Below are 14,819 nucleotides of genomic sequence, written 5' to 3' on the forward strand. Positions count from 1 at the left end.
CAGTTACATTGTGCGTTTTCTTTATTTATCTTGAATCCTGAATAAGATGCGGTGTGAGCACAGACTAATAACAGGAAGACATGACAGCTGTGACATGCAGGGCAAACCAGATTTGAGCACACAAGAATACTAAAAAGTCTTTGTGGCGGTTTGGGATTGCGAATGAGCCAGAGGGAACAGACTAACATGTTTCTGCATTCAAATATGAGACAGGAATACTGATCGACTCTTCACACTGCAGCTTAGTTTAGTCTCCTTAGTGCAGTTGCATAGTCTTAAGTGAGTAGCCCTATCATTAGGCATACATTTTACCATGTTGACAGGAAGAGAGTGACTGGAAAGCAGCCTCATCTCTGATTCCACAGACTGTCTATGTGGCCCAAGAAGCAAGCACAGTTGGGAGTGACTGAAAAGCAGATTATTACTTTCATCCTCCTCCGAAATCTTTGAAGCTATGCAACAGTAGGCACAGTCCTTGAACCTGAGACGCAACAGCCAGCTTTAAAATTAGAGAATTCAGTCTGCTTTGTATTCACACAAAGTATCTCGTAGAAGAAATGTAAATTTCAGATGCACAAGACTGCATCATTATTCCGGTCGGCACATTGTTAAAAGCAGGCAGACGGATGTAGATAATTGGTTTGCTTTGCAGTTACAGTATTTAAAAGCAAAGAATGGCGTCAAGGAACAGCAAAAGGGTTGAGTTTTTAACATCGCTTATCTCAAGGTGGCCAGGCAATAAAAAAAAAAAAAAAAAAAGATAGTCCAAGTTTTCTGGAGCATTTCAATGATCAAAATCATGGGGTAAAATCCATACAAGGTTCCTAATGGTGTCAGAAATCTGAGATGAGCTGTGAAATTGTTCTAAATTGTTGTTACAATGATAGATGAAGAAAAGGTTTGTGACACAGTTGGCAAGAAAGACTGAATTTAGGCTCAGTTACTACAATAAATATATTGTGTTACTACTACTACTACTGATACTATTTGTAAGTTTGTTTTCTGCTTTTTTGCATGTTATTTTAAACATATGGCAGTTTAAACAATATCATACAATATAGTTTGTTTATTAAAATAACTAGAACTTAAAGTTCAAAATCTCATGATCTCCTAATTGCAAAACTCAAATATATCAATGAATTTGCAGGTACTTGGTCCAGCTCTTGTAGCTGATCTATATTTTGTTCTGGTGGATAGAGCTTAATGAAACTTCATAGCCTCTCTCTTACATGAGTAAATGAGAAATTAAGCATCAGAGACAGTTTCTCATTTCAGCCTAATTAAAGTTTTAATTGCTTGATGTTGAGCACAGCATGTTGTGAAAAAAGCAGACTCACCATTAGGCACACCAAGAATCAAAAGAAGCACTGAAAATACAAACAAAAATATTACACGGCAGCTCTTTTGCATAATTGGTCATGAATAGTCAACGCCCCCGAATTTCTTGACAAAATGAAAGGGGTGGGTCCATGTTTGTAAACACATGCACTTTGACACCTGTGTTATGTGCATGTTTATCTATTATGATTGAGCAGTGTATGTATAAGACTGCAATACTGAGAAATACAGTAGGTGGACAAAAGACCTGGGAGACTAATCCTATTAGTTTTGCCATCTCCAGGAATCTACATTTCACACGGCTGGGTTGAAACTAATGGCTGCTGGGTGTGCATGCCAATCTCATTAGAGCCAGGTGTTGGGATTCAGCTCGCTATTCCTTCCTTTCCTTCTTTGGCAGTGTGTATGTGCTCTCTAACGCTAAGACCTGACAGTGGCTTGCTACAGTTTCTTCTCATCCTAAGCCCAATGGACACCTGTTGTGACAAAAATTGAACACTTTCAGATCTTTTGTGATCACTCAGCTCCATCTTCCTGCAGTTACTGGTCACCCTGTAAAGGAAAACTGCAGCAAGTCATTTATGTTTTCCATTACAAGTGCACCTGAACTTATGGCCTACATTTGGAGTAACGTTTGCTGAATTTATTATTATTATTATTATTTTCATGTTATGCTTTTTGGAAAATCAGCAAATTTTGCTTTGAAGCTGATTTGTTCTTGGATGGATGGTTAGATGGATGGCAACAATACTGTCATTTTTAAAGCAATGTTATTCATTTTGCAGAGTCTGTTTTATATTTTACCCTGACAACTCTTTGTGGCTTTCATGTACATCTAAACTCTTGTTTAGTTAATTATTAACATTTCAAATTTAGTGATGGCACTAAAACTGACTTATGGATGTTGACTGACTTGTTCACTGATATTAATCTTGAAGTAAAAAATTTATAATCCTAAAGCAATCTAGCACATTTGAATAAAAATCTTCAATGTTGTGTAAAAGGTGAATACTGCAGTTAAAATTAAATTTCCTGATGCAACACTGTAGACTGCATTAATTCAAGGCCATCTGTCTTGAAATGTAAATCTTAGTCTGCCTCAAAGTAACTGAGTGAAATCTTTTTAGCCAAGGCCTAAAATATATATAAATCTAGTAGTTGCATGCTACTGGACAGGCGACACTTAGTTTTGGTAATATCTGTTGTAAATTTGGAATATAAAACCTAATATTTTCTTGCAAATAAACCACATAAAAGTAGCAACAATAAACTAAAATAATAAACTATTCTGGCAACAAAAAGATAATGTGTTAGATAATTCAGTGCTAGCGTTACTGGTTGCTTATCTTTTTGTAAATACTGTGTTTTGGGGAAAAAAAAATCCTGAGTCTTCAAGTCAAGGAAAGCATGCATGCTATACCACCTCCCTCGTCACCTGTATCTGAGTAGAGGACAATGAATGGACTACTTGCACTAGGGCATGTGACGTATTTCCGTTTCCAAATACTACCGCTTGGGCGTTTCCGGTATGTTCGTTTATCTGTCGGTAGCTATTCTAATGTCGCTTCAGAATGAGTATAAAAAGGAAAGTATTTAAAACAGAACATTTTCAAAAACAGGACAAGAAATACTCCGAACATTGCTGTGTCCCACTTTGTTCGGCTTCAGCCAAATTTAACGGCATACTAAGTTTTTATGGCTTTCCGACCCATTCCGACTTGAGAAGACAATGGCTGGTAAACATATGCCGGGATCATTTCACGATTACCTCTCACACCAGGGTCTGCTGCAGACACTTTGCCAGTGATCAACTCATAGAGCCAACAACCCTCGATGGTCGAAGGCGGCTTATTAAAGGTGCTGTACCAACACTTTTTTGAGTGGAATGGCTATAAAGTTGAACCACCGCGGCGTAGTGTTTGGGAGAGAACGGAGCGACGCCCTGAACTAGTTCCTCCTGACGATCAAGAAGAGCACAGTCTTACAAGAGATCATGACTACTGCTCAGTCCCTGAGCCGTCTGCATTGGACATATCTGCATCAGCTGCAGAAGACCTGTCCAAAGACGTGGAGACTCTGAGAAAGGAAATACAGGAGTTACGTGTCCAGCGAGAATTTGGGTTACAGCGTTTTGCTGGCTCCGACACTGACATCCGATTCTATACCAGGTACACCTAAGTTCTATTCAAGCTAACTGTTTAAAATATACCAAGGTTAAATTTCAAGTGTTTCCAGTCTTAATGAAAACAAAATAGATATTTACTTTTTCTCTGCTGATTGTATGTTTCATGTAGATGCTTTAGTATTTAAACCATATCCTAATGCTACAGGTAAAATACAACACCAAATAGACTCTTAATCAGACTATTTTATACAGCATACCATTAGCATATTTGTCACAGTTTACATTATTTTTATGCCAATGTTGGATGTTAATTAATGATTGACACGATGTATGTCTCTCTCGTGAATAGATTTCCAAGCTATGATCATTTGATGGCATTTTGGTTTTTGATTGAGCCTTGCATCTATAAAATGATCCGGGTTTCAAGAGCCAAGTCAGCTGCCAATCGGAATGAAGAAGTGTTGACACCTGCACGAACATCAACCGTAGGTTATGGGTTTGTTGGTAGTTAGAACTAGAGGTGTAATGTTATTGTATTTATGTACAATAACATTACATAATGTACAATAGCATACATACACAGGTGTATGTATGCTAGACTCAGTATCCTTTACATACTGTGTACTACAGCACCTCATTGTTTACCCCATGGTACAGTATGGTATGCATAACCATTACAAAACATTTAGCCAAGAAAAGCATAATTTTACTAGTTCATAGCTTAAGGAGTAACATTTTCCCTTTTGTTTTCACCTTCCAGAGGCAGCTGCTACAGCCAATTGACGAGTTTTTTCTTTTCCTGGTTTTCCTGTCAGTTGGTTTGAAGGAGAGGGACCTGGCACACCGATTTAACATACACCAGTCCACAGTGAGCCGCATTATTGCAACATGGACAAATTTTCTTGCCACTGCACTGGGGTCTCAATGCATTTGGCTTACACGTGAAGAAGTGCAAGCTTACCTCCCTGAGGAATTCAAAGATTTCTCAGACACCCAGATGATCCTTGACTGTACAGAGCTGAGGCGTCAGACACCATCCTCACCACTTCTCCAAAGTGAAATGTACTCTTCGTACAAATCCCACTGTACGATGAAAGCCCTGGTTGGCATAGCTCCACATGGTCCAGTGACATTCATCTCTAATCTGTATGCTGGTTCGGTTAGTGACAAGGAACTATTCAAACAATCAGGCATTGCTGAGAAGTTGACTGAAGACATGGCAGTGATGGTAGATAAGGCCTTCCTAATCACCGATTGTTGTAAATGCAAAGTGTACTGCCCACCTTTTCTATCTAAGCAGAAGCCAGCATACCAGGTTAAGGAGACGCAGGCCATAGCCAGACTCAGGGTGCATGTGGAGCGAGTCATTAGGAGGATAAAACAGAAACTTTTTGATAGCATCATTACCATGTCACATGTTTACAATATCAACCAACTGTTTGCAGTAGCATGTATGCTGTCAAATTACCAGAACACAGCATTAGTTAAAAAATGGGTTAAGTGAGACAAGATGGATTTTTTCCCAAGACACCAGTGCCAGTACAAGTAACTTATGGAAAATGACCTGCAGCTGAGGCCACTACAGTTGCATTTCTTCCTTCTCAGCTGACAATACTTGATTACAGAACTGGCACTGAGTGCTGATAGTTGAGTTTCAGTTATTGATAATTCAAATTCATTGCAAATGTTGAATGTTAATAATACTGTTTAATTATACTACTATATTACTATTCAGATTCAACAAAATTGTTTATCAAGATTATAAAGTAAATCACTAAATCGTTTTAAAATCATAAGTGACATTGTGCTTTTGTAACATCAAAAATACCATTTGTCATTTTCTTCATTCAGTTGTGTTATTGTCTAAATGTATATCAGTATGCTAGGCATGGAGTTTTAAATACTATGTAAATAAGTTCTACACAAATTCAATGTTTTAATGTGTGTTTTTAAAAAATGAAATTGATGCCATTGCTTAAATAACAGTTTATTGATTTCACATAAAAGTAACATGTAACAACAAAATAATTCATGAAATACATTGCAAATAAAACATCAGTTATTTTGTTCCAGCCAGCCTGAAGGATCTGTTTTTCTTTTTGCTATGTTTTCACTGTTCATTTTTCCAAACACAGGTATCTTGGCATATATATGTAAAAAAAGAAATAGTCTGCCTTTTCTCTGATTGCATTGTGCACATCTGTATCCATGTCTATTCTTTGCACTAGGTAGTCCTCTTGTGCCCACACAACAAAGTCACACCACTGCATCCCACTGATGAGCAGTTGAACAACAACTAAACTAAAAACTAAAAGGTGTAAAACAGTGGTGCATAAGTTAGAGACTGGGATGTATATGTACATGACTGAGTTAGCCGTCTTCAGAAAGTGTAATGTTGTATGTAAATTAATACCTATTCTGACACATGTATGTATGAACAAATAGCAACATACATTTGTAACACATGAAACCAAATTTTACAAATCTAATTACCGTACTCCAGTCTGGGCCATCCTATTTGGTACCGGCTTAGTGAAGATCATGGAGTTGATGGGTCCTGGCTTCACACCCTAACAGAAGACACATTTACTATGGATGGTGTTGCTGTTCATATGTAAACATGGACTAATTCAAAAACTTTAACCTCATTTAAATTACCACTGTCCGTGGCTTGTGCCATTGCTGTTCAGATTCCGTGCAGCTATGCACAGGGTGAGTTGTGAGTAGTGTGCTGTTTGGAAGAGCAGTGCCACTGTGTGATTGCACATAACAGCGCCTGCCACACAGGAGCACTGACTATGTGTCAGTATCACCAGCGATGAATCCGTTTCTTTCTCTCCCTATTAAAACAACTTAACCATCCTTGATAACTGTAATAACTGATTGTGTATATTTGCAGTATTAACTTGGTGTCAAATGTTTCTGATCACCCAAACACACGTTGATTTAACTATCTGACTAGTCAAATTAGGAGTGATAAAGCAGGGAGACAAGGAAAACGTTCAAGTTGATGGGCCTTTAGGAATGAACTTAACTAATGCTTAAATGAACTGAACCCCACTGAACGGGGATTAACAACTTTACACAGCTTCCTGCCTACACTTAGTCTGTGTGGTGCCTCACTCTTCCTCATTGACCTGTAGCACAAGGCTCTCACACCGACCTCCCCTGACAACCTGTCTTTATTGGACACTGAATAAAGATACAAGTACCATTAGCATTATTTCTGTATTACTCATGTCAGCACGTCTTAAACATATATATTTTACACTTAGCAAGAGTAGCATTAGGTAGTTAACGTCCTCCTTAGTTAGCCAACTACCTAACGCTATTATAACAGTGTCTAACAACAAAAGTGACATTAGTTAAGAAAACCTCAACTATAGTTTCGGACGACATAAAATACCGTTTAATAAAACATGTAATATAGAGAATTGACATCAAATGAAGGACATAGCGGAATAACGTAGTGTTTGCATTTGACGCTAGCTAGCGTTTCTTTGTCGTTAATTTACTTTTTCTTACCTTCGTAGTTGTGTATATATGATGCAGCATATAACTTAAATCCTTTATCTAATTTGCTGGCGGGGGTAGTCGTCACTCTGTAAATCCGATGAACATCAGTGATGTTCAATTTTGGGAGCTCTTGTAGGCAGCGAGTGTAGAACGTCGCCATGGTTTAACCACACCGGAAGCACTGGGGCAGGACTACATAGAACGCGGAAGTGATTGTGCAAGTAGTCCATTGAATGTGCTGACAGCTATACGTAGACAGCACCAGTTGTCATAGAGATTAACTGTCAATCCAGCTACCATCTGGCATTAAAGTCTGATGTACTATACATCCCTCAGTGACTTCCACACGTTTTAATGCGCCACATAAAGGCTACTGTAATTCCTATACTGGCAAGGGCACTGAGCATATACAGGCACATTAGTTCAGTTGCTGAAAGATCAAACAATAGTAACAAAAGCACCACAGCTTTTTCCTCCAGCTTCTGCTTATTTTCATCGTAATTAATTGCACTTCAAGAACAGCCAAAAATAATAGAAATGTGATACGTACATTGCTTAACAAATTTATTTTTATGACCACCTCCCATTAAAACAAGACAACACAAATACTCTAGAAATCTGTCAAAATCTTTTCTAAAACTAAAATTATATATCTTTTATTTATTAGGCAAATAAACGAAATTTTGTGATTATACCCAAATTTGAGCCTGCACAATGGACTTCTCTGAGAAGTCGGAAGTTAAACAAGCAGAACATTTAACCACTACAACTATTTTCAGGAACGTGAGTAAATAGCTGTAATTTGGCACCTTAGTAAAAAAAAATTTAAAAAAGGTATTTTACGTTTTTAGCTTTTCTTCTTATTTTTTTATTTTTTAAAGGCACGTTTAACATTCAGCAACAATTATGTTTTATAAATGGAAAAATATCTAAAAATAGGGATTGGGCATACTGGTGGACTAACCATTACAGAAACGTAACAAAATATTGTGTTAATTTAGGAAAAGTGTGGCATTAACCTCACACCGGGCCTGTGGTCTAATAAATGTGTTAAGCACTATATCAGTTTTAGATTTAGCAGTAGGTTAGACCAACATTAGCCTTATAAATGTTACTTCACTATTGATGATTTAGAATGATGAGTGCCAAATGTTGTGCTGACATAGTTTAAAGGAGCACAAGATGAATATTGTATTAATTCCTTTAAAGAAAAAAAACTTTCTGGAGGTTCATATGTATGATAGATGTTGTTTACTTGGTAAATAGGATTTCTAACTACATTCATAGCAGTCTATCCAAATCACTATGAATGGACTGTACGATGTAGCTACTGCATGTCAAATGAGCACCATTTCAGGACTGCAGACTCATCACCCTAATGCAGTCAGTCTGCTAAGTAAAAAGTGAGGAGGAGTTTTTCTTGCCTTGCCTGACACATCTAGAATATTACCATGAATTCCAGCTGGAAGCCTCATAAATCATCGGGGCCTATAGGACAAAGGGGATCACATGGCACCCGAGTGCAGGAGATGCTAAAGGGTTCAGCTTTAGTAACGATAAGAGCCTCCATTCAGAGAGCAGGGTTGTGGGAAGTAGATTATCAGTACAAGTGAGGTCAGGGGATGGAAGTATAATTAATACTGTATGAGTTAAACCTATGACATGCTTCTCCTGCTATCCACCACTATCTGATTTAAGCAGAAAGGACGAAGGAGAAAATGTGGGTGGAGAGAAAGCACAATGGGTGGGTGAGAACTGGAGGGTGGGGGACCCTGCGAGTAGTAAGGAAATGCTTCTCTCTCCCTTTCCAGAGCTCAGTATTGCTCTGTCTCTTCTTATTAGAAAGCTAATGCAACTGTCTGTTCTAATACTGGAGAGCAGCTTTTATTCTTTTTTTTTTCCTCCTTCACAACCTTTTTCTATTCCGTTCAGCACTAATCTGTGCAGTGGCAGCAGATGATAAGACGGGGCACATTCGCTTACTCTCTGTGCTTTTTACGAGCTTTGTCTAGGCACAGACCGTACAGTCATTTGTTTCAACAACTTTACAGTAGAATTTGAGTGAAAAAGGTCAAAACTTTTTCAGGTGAATTTTTCTGTTGAGTTTCTATCCTAATTCTTTAGAGGTTTTCTGTTGATATTGCCCTCCAAAACCTGAAAGAAAGTAGGAACTTCTTTGTTTTAAGCACAAAGAAGCCACAGTTTTAAGGCTTCTGAAGTGCACAAAGTGTTGGAGCTTATGGAGGTATTGTTCTCGGAGACAGAGGATGAATTTTAGAGTGAATTTAAATCTTCAAGCTTAACTTTTACTGGCACTTGTATTGTAAAGATCAAACATGTCTTACTGGACCTTGAATGCAAACTAAGAATCCCCATCCAGAAAGAAAGAAGGGATTCATGAGGACTTGTCTGTAGATAATTCTGATGTAACTCCACTTCTGGCTTAATGGAACTGCAAAGCACTGAGAAAAAGACAATTAGCTGTGATAAATTCACATTGTGTGCATTTTCTAAGTTCTTCTTTGTAAGAACAGAAGCGTAATACCTTAAATGTAAATGTCAGTTTCTCTTCACAGCTTTAATGTTTTTGCCTCTCCATAAATGACTGCATTGATTAACATGCAATTATGAGCAGCAAATAAGGAATTAGGCTCTTGATAAGAAAAAAATAATAGGAATGGAGTGATGTAAATGGCCTGTGTTTATATAGCGCTTTACTAGTCCCTAAGGACCCCAAAGCGCTTTACATATCCAGTTATCCACCCATTCACACACACATTCACACACAGGTGATGGTAAGCTACATTGTAGCCACAGCCACCCTGGGGCGCACTGACAGAGGTGAGGCTGCCGGACACTGGCGCCACCGGGCCCTCTGACCACCACCAGTAGGCAACGGGTGACGTGTCTTGCCCAAGGACACAACGACCGAGACTGTCCGAGCCGGGGCTCGAACCGACAACCTTCCGATTACAAGGCGAACTCCCAACTCTTGAGCCACGAGCGCCCCATGTGCGCCACATCGGGGAGTTCATTGTAGCTAGTTCACTCTGAATATGTCTTCCGTGGCACTGTTTGTGAAAATAAAATGGTGTGCCATGTTAGTAATAAAGAGGAAGCACTCTTCACAGTTCAGCAGCAATGCTGACAAAACAAGTGAATGATCTGGACTGAGTATGTTGTTTGTAGATTACCAAGCCTCCCAGGGAATAAGGTTTATAGTTTTCAGAACAATGTACAATTTAGCTTTTTTAAGTAAATGCAGACTTTTTCCAATATGCTTTCCATTTGGGTTTATTGCTTGACAGAAGAGAATACTTAAGAAGTCTGTCACTAAATATCACCGTATGGAAAAAGAATGAAAATGCCATGCAATTTATATTGATGACATAAGAGGCTTCTGACCAGAATTCACTGCCAGAGGTTGCCAACAAGTCCATGCACAGCAATTATGCACCCCACGAGACCTGAAAAATACAGCACACCCTGTAAGTGTCCTGATCAATCACGTTATAGATGTTAATGCCTGAAGATAAAGTCAGAGCTGATTCAAGGTGAGAACACTACAACTCTCTGTCTAGGCCACACAGCACTGCGAGGTGAGGAGGAAATATGCTTTAGGTAGGATCTGGGACAGCCAAAGTTGAAACATCTCATTGATTTAAACTAATCCTTGCTACTTTTGTGATCTGTTAAAGGCAGTGTTGACACATGGGTTAAAGCTGTAAGTCAAAGGTACTGCAAGCAAACCTTGATGACATTTGAACACCTTCTAGAAATGCATTCAGTGGTAACAAAAGAAAAATCCTTATTCAGTATAAAACCTACAATATATTATATCCAGTGGCCTTTCTTACAAGTGAAAAAAATCAAAAGGTGTCACTTAATGTCGTGGAAGCAACATTTATAGGGGCAGTCTGTGGCCAGCAGACACATTAAAACTTTGATGTCCTGTTGTGCAAGACATCCAGGAATCATGAGGCCCTCATAAAGAAACCAGTTTGTTGAAGTGGATACCCCAGTGTGTCATTTGGTACTCGTCAGGTCCTCTCTTGCCCTCGTGGCATGATTAAACTTTGGAAGAGTCATCAGATTTGCTGGCACTTGGAGATTAAGCTGATCTCAGACAATCCCTCAAGCAGAGGCAACCCTCCGCCATTGTAATTTTATGCTAATAGAGAGATAACTTTCACATTGTAGCAGGCAGAAATTCAAAATTCTCTCTCACTCATTGCTTCTTCCTCTCTCCTCTCAAAGTCTCACTTTGTCTTCCCTCTCTTTCCGCTATTCCTCCTTTAGATTTTGATAAAGAACCCCTCTGGACACTATTTAGTTTCAGTCAATCTAATCTTGTGTGTGGCTCTATATGATTGTGTAACACTTTCTCAACCTTTTGTAAATGTATTGTAGTGGATATACAGGATAGTTTTAAAGGATCACACAGGAAGCTTAAAAGCTTTGTTCCTTTATATTTGTGTCACATTTGTTTCCTTGTACATAAGCTCCAGCTGCTCTCTCATTCAGTGTGTTTTGAACTTGTGCATTTTCTGGATATCAGCTGGTTTCCAGGTTCAAAAGAGTTCATTCTGTACTAAACAGAGGTTGTTTTTTTTAACAATTCTTTGAAGTATAAACATTGCTATTTTTCCACTGCAGTGCTGTTTTCTTAAGAAACAATTGTGTCTGTGTTTAGAAGTTATCACTCAACATTGGTCGCGAGACTGGCTAGCAACCGGTTGCTAGGGAAACATTGTTCTCAGAATGTTGGTGACTGGTTGCTGAAGATTTTTGGTTGGTGCTGGGTGAAATCAGACAACCAAGTTCATTGTCATGGTTGCAAGTAACTCTGACTTGACTCTGACACCCTAAGTTTAAAAAACAGGTGGCGTTCATGACAGTGATGAGAATGTAATAAATTTGGTTCTCCTCAGTGATTTGAAATGAAATGGAGACTTTTTACAGATTTTGCAATTCTTATGGCTTTTGGGAAAATATTCTATGGATTAGCACAAGTTTAGGACGTTTGAGTCCCATTCATTGACTGTAGAAAACAGTCAATGGTCCCATTACATTTGGCATAAATCTAACACAGCGTGTTATAAAATGAATATCATATCAACGGTCAAACACAGCGATAGTACTTTGATGCTTCGGCTGCTTCATTCCATCTGCTTCCAAACAATCCTGAAAGAGTCCAACCATCAGTTTGTGTTCCGAGATTCAAGCATGCAAGTCCACCTTTGAAAGGCAAAAAAGAATATTTTCTTTTTCTCCATTATTTATTAAATTGTGTGCGTCTTTATAAAAAATCTTTCCCTGCATTTCCACTGCTTTTATTTTAGTGCCGGTTATTTAAAGCATAAAAATTGTCAAAAAAAGACTAACTAATTTAGCACTTCATGCAACATGCATAAAGTCAAACCCAAATGCTGTCTGTAGGTATGTTATTTTAATCCAAACTAGCATAATTCTGCTGTTAAGAGAACAATAATACTATACTGTAGTTTGAAAATCAATTCATCATATGTGAGGGAGTCAAGACAGATATCTAAACATGGGCATGTGTACTTTTCTTTTATTTGCAAAAGAAAAAGCCACACAAATGCTTTCACATTTGTTGTAATGATGTCATTATTGTTAAAATGACTGATAATAAAGCCGATCGGTGACAGATGTGAACTGACACAGCTTGGGGGAAAGAAGAGATGGCTGAAATATTTTGACTTCTCTTTAAGCCACCTGTAGCGTCAGCCAGATGGTGGAGTTGAAAGGGAGGGTGTGTTGGGAGGGACATCTCACTGATTATGTCCCTATTCACTTGAGGGTGCATCTGGTGTATAAAGAGTCTGTTCATGCTGCCTCTCCTCAAGCAGTAACCACTACTTTTTTTTTCATTTTCAGAATGTCGAATATGAAGCGCTGTGTTTTTGCAATAAATTAGGCATAATGAGAGTGTCCACAAAAGCTGTCATGAAATAGACTTTGTTGCATTCTTTTGTTGAACAGTAAGCTATCTCATATTTAGAGCTGAACAGCGCCCTTTTTTTTTCTTTGTTTTTTTTGTTTTGTTCTGTTTTTTGTCATTCATGATTGTAGTGTGTCTTATACAGGGAGTGCAGAATTATTAGGCAAGTTGTATTTTTGAGGAATAATTTTATTATTGAACAACAACCATGTTCTCAATGAACCCACAAAACTCATTAATATCAAAGCTGAATGTTTTTGGTTTTTAGTTTGTTTTTAGTTTTAGCTATTTTAGGGGGATATCTGTGTGTGCAGGTGACTATTACTGTGCATAATTATTAGGCAACTTAACAAAAAACAAATATATACCCATTTCAATTATTTATTTTTACCAGTGACACCAATATAACATCTCCACATTCACAAATATACATTTCTGACATTCAAAAACAAAACAAAAACAAATCAGCGACCAATATAGCCACCTTTCTTTGCAAGGACACTCAAAAGCCTGCCATCCATGGATTCTGTCAGTGTTTTGATCTGTTCACCATCAACATTGCGTGCAGCAGCAACCACAGCCTCCCAGACACTGTTCAGAGAGGTGTACTGTTTTCCCTCCTTGTAAATCTCACATTTGATGATGGACCACAGGTTCTCAATGGGGTTCAGATCAGGTGAACAAGGAGGCCATGTCATTAGTTTTTCTTCTTTTATACCCTTTCTTGCCAGCCACGCTGTGGAGTACTTGGACGCGTGTGATGGAGCATTGTCCTGCATGAAAATCATGTTTTTCTTGAAGGATGCAGACTTCTTCCTGTACCACTGCTTGAAGAAGGTGTCTTCCAGAAACTGGCAGTAGGACTGGGAGTTGAGCTTGACTCCATCCTCAACCCGAAAAGGCCCCACAAGCTCATCTTTGATGATACCAGCCCAAACCAGTACTCCACCTCCACCTTGCTGGCGTCTGAGTCGGACTGGAGCTCTCTGCCCTTTACCAATCCAGCCACGGGCCCATCCATCTGGCCCATCAAGACTCACTCTCATTTCATCAGTCCATAAAACCTTAGAAAAATCAGTCTTGAGATATTTCTTGGCCCAGTCTTGACGTTTCAGCTTGTGTGTCTTGTTCAGTGGTGGTCGTCTTTCAGCCTTTCTTACCTTGGCCATGTCTCTGAGTATTGCACACCTTGTGCTTTTGGGCACTCCAGTGATGTTGCAGCTCTGAAATATGGCCAAACTGGTGGCAAGTGGCATCTTGGCAACTGCACGCTTGACTTTTCTCAGTTCATGGGCAGTTATTTTGCGCCTTGGTTTTTCCACACGCTTCTTGCGACCCTGTTGACTATTTTGAATGAAACGCTTGATTGTTCGATGATCACGCTTCAGAAGCTTTGCAATTTTGAGACTGCTGCATCCCTCTGCAAGATATCTCACTATTTTTGACTTTTCTGAGCCTGTCAAGTCCTTCTTTTGACCCATTTTGCCAAAGGAAAGGAAGTTGCCTAATAATTATGCACACCTGATATAGGGTGTTGATGTCATTAGACCACACCCCTTCTCATTACAGAGATGCACATCACCTAATATGCTTAATTGGTAGTAGGCTTTTGAGCCTATACAGCTTGGAGTAAGACAACATGCATGAAGAGGATGAAGTGGACAAAATACTCATTTGCCTAATAATTCTGCACTCCCTGTAGGTAATGCACAACTGTATTCATTCATTCACTTATTTTAATTTTTTGTAAATGTTTGCTGGTCTTCTCAGATCAAAAATGAAAGTAATAGTATCTTCGGTTTCAAAGATAATTCTCGACATTAGATATAGCAGCTAAGAAAATGATAGCACTGATGTAGTATGACTAGCTGTGTT

The 14,819-nt window shown here is 38.7% G+C and overlaps 1 protein-coding gene across 1 annotated transcript; it reads left to right on the forward strand.

Annotated features, from left to right (window-relative positions):
* The first annotated feature begins 3,965 nt into the window (after nucleotides 1-3,965).
* Nucleotides 3,966-5,535, forward strand: LOC146392896 (uncharacterized). The gene has a single exon (XM_084907535.1). The coding sequence runs from the start codon at nucleotides 4,122-4,124 to the stop codon at nucleotides 4,965-4,967; it is 846 nt and encodes a 281-aa protein (XP_084763661.1). The 5' UTR covers nucleotides 3,966-4,121; the 3' UTR covers nucleotides 4,968-5,535.
* The last annotated feature ends 9,284 nt before the right edge of the window (nucleotides 5,536-14,819 follow it).

This window comes from Perissodus microlepis, chromosome 2 (assembly GCF_051167445.1).
Source record: "Perissodus microlepis isolate ML-2025 ecotype Zambia chromosome 2, ASM5116744v1, whole genome shotgun sequence".
Lineage (NCBI taxonomy): Eukaryota > Metazoa > Chordata > Actinopteri > Cichliformes > Cichlidae > Perissodus > Perissodus microlepis.

Bases quoted from the DNA above. Each gene is read 5' to 3' on its own strand.
- LOC146392896 (XM_084907535.1), top strand. From the start codon at position 4,122: ATGGTATGCATAACCATTACAAAACATTTAGCCAAGAAAAGCATAATT.